General features: G+C 44.1%; 1 protein-coding gene across 11 annotated transcripts in view; it reads left to right on the forward strand.

Annotated features, from left to right (window-relative positions):
• LOC137847007 (chromodomain-helicase-DNA-binding protein 1-like) overlaps positions 1-8986 on the forward strand; it is an 87026-nt gene extending 78040 nt beyond the window's left edge. For 7 of the 11 annotated variants that reach the window (XM_068665199.1, XM_068665196.1, XM_068665201.1 and 4 more), the window contains 5 exons: positions 2360-2538; positions 2699-2795; positions 3597-3654; positions 5457-5667; positions 5890-7364. In XM_068665199.1, the coding sequence (XP_068521300.1) occupies positions 2360-2538; positions 2699-2795; positions 3597-3654; positions 5457-5667; positions 5890-6232 (888 nt within the window). In that variant the 3' untranslated portion in view covers positions 6233-7364. Of the gene's footprint in view, positions 1-2359; positions 2539-2698; positions 2796-3596; positions 3655-5456; positions 5668-5889; positions 7365-7578 lie in introns of those variants that run through there. The other 4 variants (XR_011090715.1, XM_068665198.1, XM_068665200.1 and 1 more) reach the window with 4 other exon arrangements.
• Positions 8987-16293: the final 7307 nt, after the last annotated feature.

Here is a 16293-nt window from a genome sequence, read left to right on the forward strand (position 1 = left end):
ACCACATCTCCCACCAGTCCTTCTCAGTTTGTGAACAGAAGGTCTAGCGGGGCAGCGCCCCTGGAAGGTTCACTAACCAGCTGCGTCAGGAAGCTATCTTCCACGCCCTCCAGAAACCTCCTAGATTGCTTTCTCTGGGCTGTGTTGTGTTTCCAGGATATGTCAGGGAAGTTGAATTCCCCCTCGAGAACAAGCACTGATGATTTCGCAACTTCTGTCAGCTGCCTGTAGAACTCCTCATCCGTCTCCTCATCCTGGTTCGGCGGTCTATAACAGACCCCCACCAGGATGCTATCCTTGTTGGCCTTCCTGCCGATCCTAACCCATAGGGACTCAACCTTATCATTCCCAGCCTCGAGTTCCACGACATCAAAAGATTCTCTAATATAGAGAGCCACACCACCGCCCCTTCTGTTCTGCCTGTCCCTTCTGAAGAGCCTATAGCCAGTCATTGCAGCACTCCAGTCGTGAGAGTGGTCCCACCACGTCTCCGTGATGGCAGCCAAGTCGTAGCCTGCCTGCTGCACGATGGCTTCCAGCTCCTCCTGTTTGTTACCCATGCTGCGTGCATTAGTGTAGATGCACTTCAGCTGGGCCATTGCCTTCTCCCCTGGCCTTGCCATTGTTACCCCTGGCACAGCTCCAACAAGCCTTATTTCAGCCCCATCCCCCATCTTACCTAGTTTAAAGCCCTCTCAATGATCCTCGCCAGCTCCTGGCCCACGATCCGTTTTCCCCTTAGAGATAGGGATCCATCTGCGGCCATCAGGCCGGGTGCCAAGTAAAGCGCCCCATGGTCAAAAAACCCAAAATTTCTGTGCTGGCACCAGCCTCTGAGCCACGTGTTTATCAGGTGGGCTTTCTGTGTCCTCTCTGTACCCCTCCCTGCCACTGTAGGGATGGACGAAAACACCACCTGTACTCCCGCTCCCTCCACTAATCGTCCCAGCCCCCTAAAGTCCTGTTTGATAGCCTTGAGGCTTCTCTCTTCAACGTCGTCACTGCCAGCCTGGACTATCAAAAGAGGATAATAGTCAGAGGGGTGAACCAGGTTGGGAAGCTTCCTGGCAACGTCCCTGACCCTGGCCCCAGGGAGGCAGCAGACTTCCCTACGGGTAGGGTCAGGCCGACAAATAGGGCCCTCTGTTCCCCTGAGAAGGGAGTCAGTCGCCTACAACAATCACCCTTCTTTCTTTCATGGTGGAGGCAGTCCTGAGGCGTGGAGTTGACTTCCTCGCCCTAGGCGTCCTCCTGGGTAGGCTTCCTACCTCATCCTCACCCACGGGTCTCTCAAGCTCCAGGGCCTCAAACCTGTTGTATAAGGGCACCTGGGAAGGCGGGGCCGGAAGGGGAGGGCATCGCCTGCGATGTCGAGCAGGGACCTGTCTCCATTCCTCCTCAACTCCCAGGTCCCCTCCCTCTGCCCGACGGCGACAGGGCAGGGGGTCCACCCCCATTTGGGGTGTCTCACCCCGGTACCTCTCCTTCAGGCCCTGCAGGGAGTTGCTCCACCAGTCTATCTCCCGCTCGCACTCCCCGATAGCCCTCAACCTCTCCACCTCCTCCTTGAGTTCTGCCACCATGCGGACCAGGTCGTCCACCTGCTCGCACCTCACGCACACAGTCTCTCTGCCTCCCGCCAATGGCAGCAACAGGATCAGACACTCCCCGCATCCAGTGACCTGAACTGCTGCATTTTTGGATGGGCAGTCGGTCTGGGTATGTACTGACTTCCTGGAGAGAGCACCGTGCCTGGTGGAGACCATTGCAGCCTAGCTAACGGGAGACTGCCGTCAGAGGAGTTGTTCGTATGTCGTTCATATCTTTATCCTAGATATGTTAGTTTCTCTTAATATCTGCATAGAACTCGGGCTTATAAACTGCTCAGAGAAGGAATGCTTATCTTCTGCTGAATGCCAAGTTTAACTGTTTCAGAAAGTATCTACTTGAAATATACTGAATCTTGACACTGAGTTTGTATAGCTTTCAAGGTCCTAAAAAGTAATATAAGTCTTGTCTGATATACTCGTGCTGTTAAACCCATGATTTTAAAACTGCATTATAATAATTCTTTTCCCTTTTATTTTTTTATATTAAATTAGTGTTTTATTTATTATCTGTGTTGCATATAATCTAATGCATATAATCTAATATAAATTTTCTACTTGGTTTCAAATACTTTTTTTTTCCAAATTAAACCTCTTGTAAAACTAAATGTAATGGGCTGTGAGTGAAGTCTTTTTCATTTGGCTTAGATCAGTACTGTTTTTGCCTGTATAAATAGCACAGTAAGGGTGGGTCATGTTTTAGATTTTTTTTCCCCTTTGAATTAATGTATTTCTTTTTTTCCATTTTACAGTGCAAAGAAAGAATGAGGCCTGTCAAAGCAGCATTGAAACAACTGGATCGACCAGAGAAAGGCCTTTCTGAAAGGGAACAGCTAGAACATACTAGACAGTGCCTAATCAAAATTGGGGACCATATTACTGAATGTCTAAAGGAGTACCCAAATCCTGAACAAATTAAACAATGGAGAAAGTAAGTTATTCTACAAATTTTTTCTTGGAAAAAGGAAAATCCATAATATGATTTCAGTTTACTGAAGTAAAGTTGAAATAACATAAGTCTGCGTTCTCTTGTATTGTACATGAAAAACTAATATATGGAAGAATTATAACCTCTCTTTCTTTCTCCTCAGAAACTTGTGGATTTTTGTCTCCAAGTTTACAGAATTTGATGCCAGAAAGCTGCACAAACTGTATAAACATGCAATCAAAAAACGCCAAGAATCTCAGGTAATACTTTAAAACTCTCTCTATACAAATTTGTATTCTAATTATTATAACTTTTTTTTTATATTATCAGTTTAATAGATTATCAGGATGTCCCGATTTCAGCTAGGATAGAGTTAATTTTCATCTTAGTAGCTGGTAGGGTGCTCTGTTTGGGATTTAGGATTAGAATAATGTTGATAACACACCGATATTGTAATTGCTGCAGAGCAGTGCTTACACTAAGCCAAGGACTTTTCAGCTTCTCATGCTGTCCTGCCAGCGAGGAAGCTGGGGGTGCAGCAGGAGCTGAGAGGGGACCGACCCAGGACAGCTGACCCAAACTGGTCAAAGGGATATTCCATACCATCTGATGTCATGCTGAACAATTAATATGGGGTGGCTGACCAGGGTGGGGGGAACTGCTGCTCGGGGATAGGCTGGGCATTGGTCAGCGGGTGGTGAGCAATTGCATTGTACATCTCTTATTTTGTACACATTGGTAGTAGTAATACTATTATCATTATCATTATCATTATTATTATTATTTTCCTTTCTTTTCTGTCCTAATAAACTGTCTTTATTTCAACCCACGAGCTTTTACTTTTCTCCAATTCTCTCCCCCATCCCACTGCGGGGGGAGGCTGTGTGGTGATTAACTGCTGGCTGGGTTAAACCACAACAAAGGAACAATAACAAAATGATTACTTGAAGTGTATTTTTCTGTTCATTGTAAACTAGTCTATTTTGTTAGGATATTTTCTGAAGAATTCAGATGCAACTTTGGGATTTATCAATTACAGTTTCTGTACTTGTCTCTTTCAGCAACATAATGATCAGAACATTAGCAGCAATGTGAATACACAAGTAATTAGAAATCCAGGTAAGAAATCTTAAGTATATTCTTGTGCTATGTACCTTAAATGTGGGATGTAAAATGAAATAAGTTTTAAAAATGTTTCCTAGAACTCCCATATTCCTGGATATAATAGGGATAGGCTGACTTGGCATAACTTCACTAATTTGCTGATGAAATTCAACTGAGCAGAGACTGAACCTGGTACTTACTGATTTTAGTAGCAAGTTATTTGGCCGTTCTTTTAAAATAAATAAAAAGCAAATATTTATATTTAATTTTGGCAAGGGAGAGAGGCCTACTCAAAACTTGTAAACTTCTTGGAGGCTCTGTGCATATTTGTAGCAGTTGTAATGTCACCATGATTTCAGGAAATATAGGATGTCTTTTATTGTTGACAAAATCAGTTTTGCTATGCTCCCACACTTACCTTCTTTTAATACTTATTTTTATATCATGTAATGTAAAACTTGAGAATGTTATCATTGGTTTAAAATGAACATAATATGTTTCATTAATAAGTTGTACCTTTAGAACTGACGTTCATGCTACGGCTCTCTCTCCTTAGAGAGGAACTTCCAACCATTCTGTCTAAAAGTGCACTGTTGAAGGCCTCTACTCACCTCTCATTTGGACCACACTCATCCTCTCCATTCAGTTTATAAGTCTGAAAAGCTTAGCTTATCAGCCCTACATATTCCTAGCTTGCATGCCTTCTATTTACTTCTGAGGTCTCTCTCAGTTCACTCACATTAGTGCATTTGTATTTAAACTGTTTAGATCTTGTTTCTGTCAAATGATAGTGTCATTTTCATATTGCTTTAAATCTGACAGGTAGAAGTGCTGTTTGAATTAGGTGAAGAAAAATGTATAGTGTATAAGAATTCCTTATAAAATCATAGAATCATTAAGGTTGGAAAAGACCTCCAAGATCATCTGGTCCAACCATCACCCTACCACCAATATCACCCACTAGACCATGTCCCTAAGCACCACGTCCAACCTTTCCTTAAACACCCCCAGGGATGGTGATTCCACCACCTCCCTGGGCAACCTGTTCCAAAGTCTGACTACTCTTTCTGAGAAGAAATGTCTCCTAATTTCCAACCTGAAACTTCCCTGGTGCAACTTGAGGCCATTCCCTCTAATCCTATCGCTAGTTATCTGGGAGAAGAGGCTTACCCCCAGCTCCCCACAACTGCCTTTCAGGTAGTTGTAGAGAGCAATAACGTCTTCCCTGAGCCTCCCTCTTCTCCAGACCAAACAACCCCAGTTCCCTCAGCCGCTCCTCAGAAGACTTGTGTTCCAGACCCTTCACCAGCTTTGTAGACCTTCTCTGGACATGCTCCAGGGACTCGATGTCTTTCTTGAAGTGAGGGGCCCAAAAGTGAACACAGTACTCGAGGTGCAGACTCACCAGAGCTGAGTCCAGAGAGATGAACACCTCCCTGGTCCTGCTGGCTACACTATTCCTGATACTAGCCAGGATGCCATTGGCCTTCTTGGCCACCTGGGCACACTGCTGGCTCATGTTCAGGCGAGCATCTACCAACACCCCTAGATCCTTTTCTTCTGCACAGCTTTCCAGCCACTCTGTCCCAAGCCCATAGCACTGCATGGGGTTGAGGTGGCCAAAGTGCAGGACCTGGCACTTAGCCATGTTGAACCTCATCCCACTGGCCTCTGCCCTTCGATCCAACCTGTCCAGGTCCCTCTGCAGGCCCTTCCTACCCTCTGGCAGATTGACACTCCCCCCCAACTTGGTGTCATCTGCAAACTTCCTGAGGGTTCCTTTAAGGCTTATAACCTTTGTCTACTTTATTAAACAGATGTTGAAAGAATTAAAGAGAATACAAACCATGATGACAGTAGCAGGGACAGTTATTCTTCTGATAGACATTTGTCACAATACCATGATCATCATAAGGACAGGCATCAGGGAGCTGCTTATAAGAAAACTGACTCTAGGAAAAGGCCGTATTCAGCCTTCAGCAATGGAAAAGATCATAGAGAGTGGGATCACTACAAACAAGACAGCAGGTAAGTTGCTTCAGCTATTGTAAAGTCTCTTAAGAATTCCCTTCCTGTAGCCTGCTTGTAGTAAGCAACAAAGTGTTTTGTTTTGTTTTGTTTTGTTTTGATTAATACAGAATTGCAAAGAAAGTTCTCTAATGCAGTTCTGTCGAACTGACATAATTGTAGTTCTTACCGTGTATTCAGTAATACTAATATACTGGTGTTTTGTTTGTTTGTTTGTTTCAGATACTATAGTGATAGTAAACATAGGAAGTTGGATGACCACATGAGCAGAGATCACAGGTCAAACCTAGAAGGAAGTTTAAAAGATAGTAGGCCTCATTCAGATCACCATTCCCATTCAGACCACAGGATGCATTCAGATCCCTGTTCAATTTCAGAGTACAGCCATCATAAATCTTCCAGAGATTATAGGTACCACTCAGACTGGCAAATGGACCACAGAGCTTCTGGTAGTGGCTCAAGGTCACCATTAGATCAGAAGTCTCCTTATGGTTCAAGATCTCCATTTGAACACTCATCAGATCACAAAAATACACCTGAACATACATGGAGCCGAAAAACATAACAAAGACTGACATTTTCTGGACCTTCTTTTAGCCATATACAGTAAGCTAACACAGTAATTGCCTTATGTGACTTGAAAGACTGGATATTCTATCAGTAACAGTATTGTTACTTCTTCCCAGGATGCAAGGTCTGTTATCCCAACAAAAGAAAAATATTTTTGTATTTAAAGTTTATGCTGCACAGTGCTGCAAATGTTGTGGCACTTTTTCTCTTTTTTTATTTTTATTTTTTATTTTTTTTACAGGGACCTCAACACTATCCCATCAAGACTGGATCTTATAAAACTGTTTTTAGGCTGAACACAGTTTAAATTGTTTATAAATGAATTTTTAAACACTGACATATGGTCATGTTTCAAGAAGGAATGAGGAGTTTGCTTTGTTTTCTTAGTAAAGAATTCTCACTTTCCAAAACTGTATGTTTACATTTTAAACTGCAACCACCTTGCCGCTTTTCATAACAAGCTCGAATATTTAAATTCTTTATCTATAACTGTAACATAGCCAGGATTTCTTCTGTGATCAGTTGTAATAATGCCTTTTTACAATAAATAAATGAAAATAAATCACTGCAAATTAATTAAATTAACTTTTTTTTTTTCTCTTGTTCCTTTCCCCACCAGCTCAGGCCTTCTTGTCACAAGTATGAAAAAAAAAGTCAGTGTGCTAATTCTTTTTAATAAAATATCTTGATGAAACCACTGTTCAGAATGTAGAAATAGGGAAAGGGAACATTTTTATTCCTTTTGTGCCCCTTTTTTATTTGATAATTCAGATACATGTTTTTTTGTTTGTTTGTTTGTTTGTTTCTATTAAACTGTCAATATCGTGATTTGTTGTAATGAAATGATGAGAAATATTGAATTAAATTGTGTTCTGGAAAGTTTTTTTCCGATCCATTAGTTTTAAAGGAGGAGTGTTCAATATCTGAACACTTAAGAATCAAATTAGCCAAAATTTATTGTACATCCATTTGTTTTCCCTCTTAAAATGGGCAATAACATCAAATGTGCTATGCAGCCAGATAATATTTTAGAAGATTTGAATTACTTTATTAATAGAATTGTTACAATGCACACTGATTGTACATAGATAACATCTATCTGACAAATTAAATTTAAAATAAAAGTGTGTGTGGGCTCTTGTTTTTAGCTGGTATTTTTCTACAGTGTACGTTTCTCATATTTAACCATAAAAATATTAAACTATGTACTAAATTTTAATACACAACATAATTAGGGAAGATAAATGTCTACACTGGCATGTGGTTGGAGCTACTCTGTTGCTTCAGTTTTTCTTGTTTTACAACGTGTTGAGCATTTTTTCTGATTAACTGTGTTTACAGGAACAAATTGACAAATCTGGTGGCCTTCTACGATGGGATTACAGAATTGGTAGATAAGGGAAAAGCAACTGCTGTCATCTACCTGGACTTGTGTAAAGCATGCAATGATTTCTCACACAATATCCTTGTCTCTAAATTGATGGATGCATCACTCAGTGGCTAAGGAATTGGCTGGATGGTCGCACTCAAAGTTGCAGTCAGTGGCTCAATGTCCAGGTAGAGAACAGTGATGAGTGGTGTCCCTCAGGGGTGAGTATTGGGACCAGTGCTGTTTAACATATTTGTCAGTGACATGGATGGTGGGATTGAGTGCAACCTCAGCAAGTTTGCCGATGACATCAAGCTGTGTGGTGCAGTCGATGCACTGGAGGGAAGGGATGCCATCCAGAGGGACCTCGACAGGCTTGAGAAGTGGGCCTGTGCAAACCTCATGAAGGTCATGTGTAAGGTCCTGCACCTGGCTCAGGGCAATCCAAGTACAAATACAGACTAGGTGGAGAATGGATTGAGAGCAGCTCTGAGGAGAAGGACTTGGGAGTGCTGGTTGATGAGAAGCTCGACAAGAGCAGGCAATGGGCACTCGCAGCCAAGAAAGCCAGCTGTATCCTCAGTTGCATCAAAAGAAGCATGACCAGCTGGTCAAGGGAAGAGATTCTCCCTCTCTACTCTGCTCTCGTGAGTACTGTGTTCAGCTTTGGGGCCCCCAATATAAGAAGGATATGTACCTATTAGAATGAGTCCGGAGGAGGGCCATGAGGATGATCAAAGGGCTGGAACACCTCTCCTATGAAGACAGGCTGAGGGAGCTGGAGCTGTTCAGCCTGCAGAAGAAAAGGCTCTTGGGAGACGTTATAGTGTCCTTCCAGTACTTTCAGGGGGCTTACAGGAAAGAGGGGGATGGCCTCTTTGTCAGGGCATGTAGTGATCGTGTGAGAAACAAAGTTGTATTTTTGCAATAGCAGGTGTTTTTGCAGTGTAAAATTCCACTAACCTTGCGTATTCAAAAGTGATTCTGCAGGCATAACAGAGGCATAGCAGTGGGGAGTATGTAAATCAGGTAAGGGGAAGGTCCCACTATCCCACGATAAGGAGGATAGCTAAGAAAAACAAGATGAGCAGTGCCAAATCAGTTAAAAAAAAAATCACAGGCCTTCTAGCCATGAGATAAGAAGGAAAAAAAAAAAGGAAAAGGAGAAATTAAGGGTTGGTCAAATAAAATTGTACATATATGGTATAATAATAAGGGTCAAATAGTTTGTGAACCTGTAGTACTCAGCTTATGAGGAAACAGGGGAGGAATCAAGCATCAGGTAATAGGGAATATAAGGTTATGATATGCTTTTGCTGTGCACTCCTGCTTGCAGAACATCCACCATTGCAATTGTGAATAAAAATGCTACTTCACTGAGATCCTTGCCTGAACCTGTGTTATTGGCTACAGATTGTTTCTCACAAATTGGGGGCTCATCTGGGATCCAGTAACCTTCTGGGGAGCCCCATTACCACCGCAGCAGGACGGCACGCCCCACTGATTTCAGCAGTCCTGTGCCTTGGTGATGGTGGTTCTGCAGAGAACTGACAAAGGAACCGAGACTGGTTAAGAAGGCAGGATTGGTGAAGAATTAGGGAAGAAAGGAAGGTAGGCACTCCTGTTTTGAGAACTGACCCGGTAACTCTGTGCACAGACTGAGGTAAGAAATATTAAATATTGCCTTGGTGGTCGGGTAAGACTCTTGTGTGAAGTGTGATGGGGATGTACTTTTGTATGAAGTGAGTGTGGAGTCCCAGTCCCCGATTCTGTAGCTCTGTGATGGGTGTGGCCGGAGACGTACAAAGCGAAAGTTAAAAGTGAGAAAGGAAGAGTCTTGGGGAAGTCTGGAGTACGGTACCCCCTTGCACGGTAAAGTGCTTAGCAGTACACCCCCATTTTCTAGAACTGGAATGTTAGTGTGTGGTACCCTGCAGGAGGAAAAAAATTCTGTAGCAGCACACTGACAAGGACTAGGAAAAATGGGAAATAGGGGTTCCAGGGGACAGGGAGATATCCCTGGGGGAGTGCCTACTGACAGTCCTTCAGGAAGAATGATAAGAAATTGGAAAAATAATCCCCAAATTAGGGGAAATTATAAAAAGAAAATGATTAAATACTGTGTATTAATCTGGACAAAGGAACCAATTAAGAAAACAGCAGTATTTTGACCAAAATTCCGGTCTGATGAATATTCGGACTTTAAATATATATGTAAACAATAAGACTCCTTTTTTGGAGGAGTTATGCTGCTTGCTGGGTGCAGGGGGTAAGTCAGTTAGTGAAAATGGGTCAGGACCAGGAGAAAGAAGAGTCAGAAGGAAGGATGGGAACCCTTGGATAATTTACCCCTTCCCTCTAATCCTAATATTGCACCGGTGGCAACAGCAGCCACTCCAGGAAGGGAGCCAGGGACTGAATTAACGCTGTCCCTAGAGGAGTGCACTCTAGGCTCTAGCAAGAATTAGAACAAGGTAGAAGAGAGATTGAGAGTTTCCCCTTCCCTGATACTAGCAGTACTAACACTCCTATGTATCCTCTTAGGGAGGCCCCAGTAAGGCAAGGACAAATAGGTTATGTGAACTCCCCCCGCCCCTTACCAGCAGAGAGGTTAGGAGTTTTAAGAAGGAAATGAAGTTTCCGTCGTGATTATCAGCTAACCGTTATTATTATTAACCATTATTGTCTCCTTCTCTGGAGATATTTAAGGCCTGTCTGGATGCCTACCTGGGCAGCCTGCTCTAAGGAACCTGCTTTGGCAGGGGGGTTGGACCCGATGATCACAGAATCACAGAATCACAGAATCACAGAATCTCTAGGTTGGAAGAGACCTCAAGATCATCGAGTCCAACCTCTAACCTAACACTAACAGTCCCCACTAAACCATATCCCTAAGCTCTACATCTAAACGTCTTTTAAAGACTTCCAGGGATGGTGACTACACCACCTCCCTGGGCAGCCTGTTCCAGTACCTAACAACCCTCTCAGTAAAGAAGTTCTTCCTAACATCTAACCTAAAACTCCCCTGGCGCAACTTTAGCCCATTCCCCCTCGTCCTGTCACCAGGCACGTGGGAGAACAGGCCAACCCCCACCTCACTACAGCCTCCTTTGAGGTATCTGTAGAGAGCAATAAGGTCGCCCCTGAGCCTCCTCTTCTCCAGGCTGAACAAGCCCAGCTCCCTCAGCCGCTCCTCGTAGGACTTGTTCTCCAGGCCCCTCACCAGCTTCGTCGCCCTTCTCTGGACCCGCTCAAGCACCTCGATGTCCTTCTTGTAGCGAGGGGCCCAAAACTGAACACAGTACTCGAGGTGCGGCCTCACCAGAGCCGAGTACAGGGGGACGATCACCTCCCGAGCCCTGCTGGTCACACTGTTTCTGATACAAGCCAGGATGCTGTTGGCCTTCTTGGCCACCTGAGCACACTGCTGGCTCATATTCAGCCGACTGTCCACCATCACTCCCAGGTCCTTCTCTGCCTGGCAGCTTTCCAACCACTCATCTCCCAGCCTGTAGCTCTGCTTGGGGTTATTGCGCCCCAGGTGCAGGACCTGGCACTTGTCCTTGTTGAACTTCATGCAGTTGACCTCAGCCCATCGGTGCAGCCTATCCAGATCCTCCTGCAGAGCCTTCCTACCCTCGAGCAGATCGACACACGCACCTAACTTGATGTCATCTGCGAATTTACTGAGGGTGCACTCGATGCCCTCGTCCAGATCATTGATGAAGATATTAAAGAGGACCGGCCCCAGCACCGAGCCCTGGGGGATGCCACTAGTGACTGGCCTCCAACTGGACTTGACTCCATTTACCACGACTCTTTGGGCCTGGCTATCCAGCTAGTTTCTAACCCAACGAAGCGTACGCCAGTCCAAGCCACGAGCAGCCAGTTTCTTGAGGAGAATGCTGTGGGAGACGGTGTCAAAAGCCTTGCTGAAGTCAAGGTAGACCACATCCACAGCCTTTCCCTCATCCACCCAGTGCGTCACTTTGTCATAGAAGGAGATCAGGTTCGTCAAGCAGGACCTGCCTTTCATAAACCCATGCTGACTGGGCCTGATCGCCTGCTTGCCCTTCAAGTGCCGCATGATGACTCCCAAGAGGATCTGCTCCATGAACTTCCCTGGAACTGAGGTCAAACTGACCGGCCTGTAGTTCCCTGGGTCTGCCCTCCGGCCCTTCCTGTAGATGGGCGTCACATTTGCTAGCCGCCAGTCAGCTGGGACCTCCCCCGATAGCCAGGACTGCTGATAAATGATGGATAGGGTCTTGGCCAGCTCCTCTGCCAGTTCTCTCAGTACCCTTGGGTGGATTCCATCCGGCCCCATCGATTTGTGCACATCCAAGTGCCGTAGCAGGTCACCAACCAGTTCTTCATTGATGGTGAGGGCCACATCCTGCTCCCCATCCCCTTCCACCAGCTCAGGGTACTGGGTATCCAGAGAACAACTGGTTTTGCCGCTAAAGACTGAGGCAATGATCTTTCGAGGTCCCTTCCAACCCCTTACATTCTGTGATTATTATCCACAATTAAACTGCAGTTAGTTTGTGGCAAGTACCCCAATGGAGGCCAATATCTTGCCAGTTAACTACTGGCAGTTCAAATCTCCAGTAAAAACATACTCTGAGCAAAGTTTAATGGAACTAGGAGTTTATTTTTATCTGATTTACAATAATGCTACCTAGAAATCTTGACTGACATGAGGGACCCACTGACATGAGGGCCTGGCAGTGAGGGACACAGCAGCCTTGTCCAAAGATTAAATGAGAGATTACCAAAAACATAAAAAGTAGAACAGAAACCAAGTGCAATGAGGAAAAAATTATTTGCCCAAGATTACACAGTGTCCTCTCCACAATGGCAGAGCTAGATCTGGGTCATCTGCTTTTGTGTTATGTTGAGCATTTTCTTCTTTTTTACTTCTTGTAATTTGACTAACCGGTTCACTTACAAATGAGGTACTTTTAGGCTATGGGGTTTATTTTTGTTATTGCTTCTTTTTTACTCAGGGAGCTATAATAGAGCATGTTGATTTTAAGGATTATAAGAAAATAGTCAGCACTACCAGGCAGGTGATCTTTTCCCACTATTGAAAGAGTTTACAAGATTTTTACTTTTGAAGTGAAGTGATTATTTATTGTCACCACTCACCATGATTTGGTTCACATCTTGGACTGCATGAAATAGCTCCTTTCAGATGAAACTATATCGGAAGTGCTCTAGAAAAGTATATAATACACTATTTGAGTCAGAGTAGTGCTTGTACAAAGCAAAATCCTCCAAAACATGCAGGGGTGGGCACTAGATCTTCAGAATCAAAGATTTCACTCTACACTTCTGCTCCCATTGAGCCACAAAGGAGCAATATCCTAGTACTTTTTTGAACATAAGTCCATTATTTGGTGTATGTTTCTTAACTGTGAAGCTAGTTAGACATTTTACCATACAGTCCAAACCCAGACATAGAAAGCATTTCCATTTGCGAGGCTCCTTTTTTTTTTTTTTTTTGACTTTTGGTGAAACAGTCACATCAAGTTATCTAAATAAATCAACAATACAAAAATAGAGCAACTACAGAAAGACAAACAACAACACATGATCTTACAAGGAATAGTTGAAGCTATGCTGATAGAGAATGCCATCTTATTTGTCACTGAACATGCATGTTTACTTATAGAAAGCTTTCAAAGATTCAAAACATGGATAGCTCATCACTGAAAGATTCAATATGTATTTATCGAAGAGCTTAAAAAAGTCATGGGGGAGGGTGAAGAATGAGATTGTTACGTAAGTAGGCACACCTGAAATACAAATAGGTTATGTGAACTCTCCCCCCCACCCTTACCAGCAGAGAGGTTAGGAGTTTTAAGAAGGAAATGGGAAATGAAGTCTCTGATTGAGGACCCTATAGGACTAGTGAAACAGTTGGATCAGTTTCTAAGGCCTAATTTGTATTCGGGGGGGAGGGGGGGCACGGAATGTCAATCTTGAGTATGTTATTTACTGGAAAAGAACAGAAGAATGTTTAGGAGGGGAATGATTAGGTGGGCAGCTATGCAAGAATGTGAAAAAACACCACCACCCCAGATTGGGAGTAATTTCGATAGGCAGAAATATCCGCTTATCCAACTGGGTTAATAACAACCCACAACACAGAAATTATATGAAAGACTTGGGTTCAGAATGAGAAAGTACTCGGGGATGAATCCTGAGGACCTAGTAGCCCAAGGGATCTTGAAAGTTCATTTTGTGATTACAGCCTGGCCAGATAGACAGAAAAAGATCCAGAAGGTGGGAGGATGGAGTGAACAGTCACTGGAGGCCCTCCTGCGGGAGGGCCTGAAGGTGTATGTCAGGAGGGGAGATGAGAAGGAAAAGCAGAGAGCAAAACTAATGGTATTCACAGCATACCAGGTAATGAGGCAGAGGGTTGAAGATAGAGGAAGAAAACTCTCAGCGGGAGTCGGGCCCAGGATGGAAGGGAGAGGAAGAGAAACAAAAGAATGGCAGGCAAGGAAAGCTACCTGTGTTGCAGCCTAAATCCTAGAAGGGACAGGCTTTGAGAAGATGATTTAAGTATGGCTTGGCCAGCCACTTCAAATAGGAGAATCCGTAGTGGAAGAAGAGATAGTTTGCTGTTATAAATTCAGAATAGGGGAGTCGGGGCTTCTTAGAAAGCTAGTCCCATTGAGAGCCCCCGATAAATGAAAAAGGGCTCAAGGGTTGAGATATGGACAGGGAGATCACTCTACAATTATCGTCATGGGCAAAACAGAGCATAGGGAGATTAATAAAATGTATTACCTATTGCTGACGGGCTGGAGCAGTGAGAAACAAAGAAACAAGCTGGGGGCAACTTCCCTCATCCACCCTCTTCCACTACTTCCTTACCCTGAGTGGCGCGAGGGGGCTGGGAGTGGAGGCTGTGGCCAATCCAGGTGCTTCATTTCCACTGCTCCTTCACAGTTGCTCTCTCCCCTGCTCTGGTGTGGGGTCCCCCCTCCCTCAGGGTGCCAACCTTCCTGGGCTGGTCCTGTGTGGGTTTCTCCACGGGCAGCAGCTCTTTGGGTGTTGCTCCAGGTGTGGATCTGTGATGCAGGGTCTATTCATAAGGAGCGGGTTGGTCCGGCTTGGAACCCCCTGGGGACACCCCCCCATCACCTGCTCCTGCATGGGCTCCTCTCCATGGGCTGCAGCATGGAGATCTGCTCCACCGTGGTACACCATGGGCTGCGAGGGGGTCAGCCTGCTCCACCATGGGCCTCTCTGTGGGCCACGGGGGAACTTCAGCTCTGGCACCTGGAGCATCTCCTCCCCCTCCTTCTTCACAGACCTTGGTGTCTTCAGGGAGGTTTTTCACTCCTCGCTCTCCCAGATGCTGTTGTACAACAGTTTTTTGTTGTTGGTGGTGGTGGTTTGTTGTTGTTGTTTTTTCTCCTTATTTTTTTCTATTTTGCTTGGGTGTACTGTCACAGAGGCACAAATAGCGTCGCTCATGGCTCAGCTCTGGGCAGCAGTGGGACCCTTTGGAGACAGCTGAAACTGGCCTTATCTAACATGGGGCAGCTTCTGGATTTTTCTCACAGGGACTACCACCGCAGGCCCCCTGCTACCAGAACCTTGTCACGTAAACCCAATACACTGTGACAGATAGGTCATTACTGGCCCGTAAAGTATCAGGGCTTAAATAAACTAATGAAACCCTAAAAGCAATGGGGATAGAAGGGACTGGGATAACAGTGCTACTTTTGGGAAACACCAAGCTGAGACTAGGGGATAGGATGATCACTGGGCAATTATTATATGTACCCGAGGCAGGGACTAACTTGTTGGGAAAGGATTTGATGATGAAGTTGGGCATTTGAAAGATAAGCTGTTAGACTGAAATAATAGTGTTATTAACAGGGTGCTCTGAGACCCTGAGAGCAAAGATGTATCTGCTGATAGAGAATGTTTTCTTATTTGTCAGTGAACGTGTATGTTTATTCGTAAAAGGCTTTCAAAGATTCAAAACATGGATAGCACATCACTGAAAAATTCAATATGTATTTATTGAAGAGCTTATAAAAGTCATGGGGGAGGGGGAAGAATGAGATTGCCACATAAGTAGGCACACTTGAAATTATTGTCCACCTGAGGCATCTCTATAACTGATTTCAGTCAGAATATTTATCGATACATAAAGGCAATATCATTTGTAAGAAGTGAGACTTACAACCTCATTTAATAAGCAAATTAAAAAAAAAAATAATCTTCCAAACTGGTGGCCTTTCAAGGACTCGCAACCATGATTTGTGCAAATCCTAGAATAATTATCTAGGGTCTTTTTTTAGGATTTAGAATTAATAAATGTACGTTATATTACTTTTTAACTTGCCATAGCCAGCAGAAGGGTTGGTCGCTACTGGGCTAGCTCTACAGAGAGAGCGACAGTTAGAGAGAGAGAATTCCTCCTCTGACATGAAATGCTACCTCATTCATAGAAAATGGGAGTGATGTGTTGTCCTGGTTTTGTCTGGGCTAGAGTTAATTTTCTTCCTAGTAGCTGGTATGGTGCTGAATTAAGATGGGAATAATGTTGATAAAACAGTGATGTTTTAAATGTTGCTGAGCAGTGCTTAAGTGCTTACACTAAGTCAATTTTTTTCTTTTTTTTTTTTTTTTTTTTCCCCCAAGACACTTTTCAG

This window comes from Anas acuta, chromosome W (genome assembly GCF_963932015.1).
Source record: "Anas acuta chromosome W, bAnaAcu1.1, whole genome shotgun sequence".
In the NCBI taxonomy this organism is placed as follows: Eukaryota; Metazoa; Chordata; class Aves; order Anseriformes; family Anatidae; genus Anas; species Anas acuta.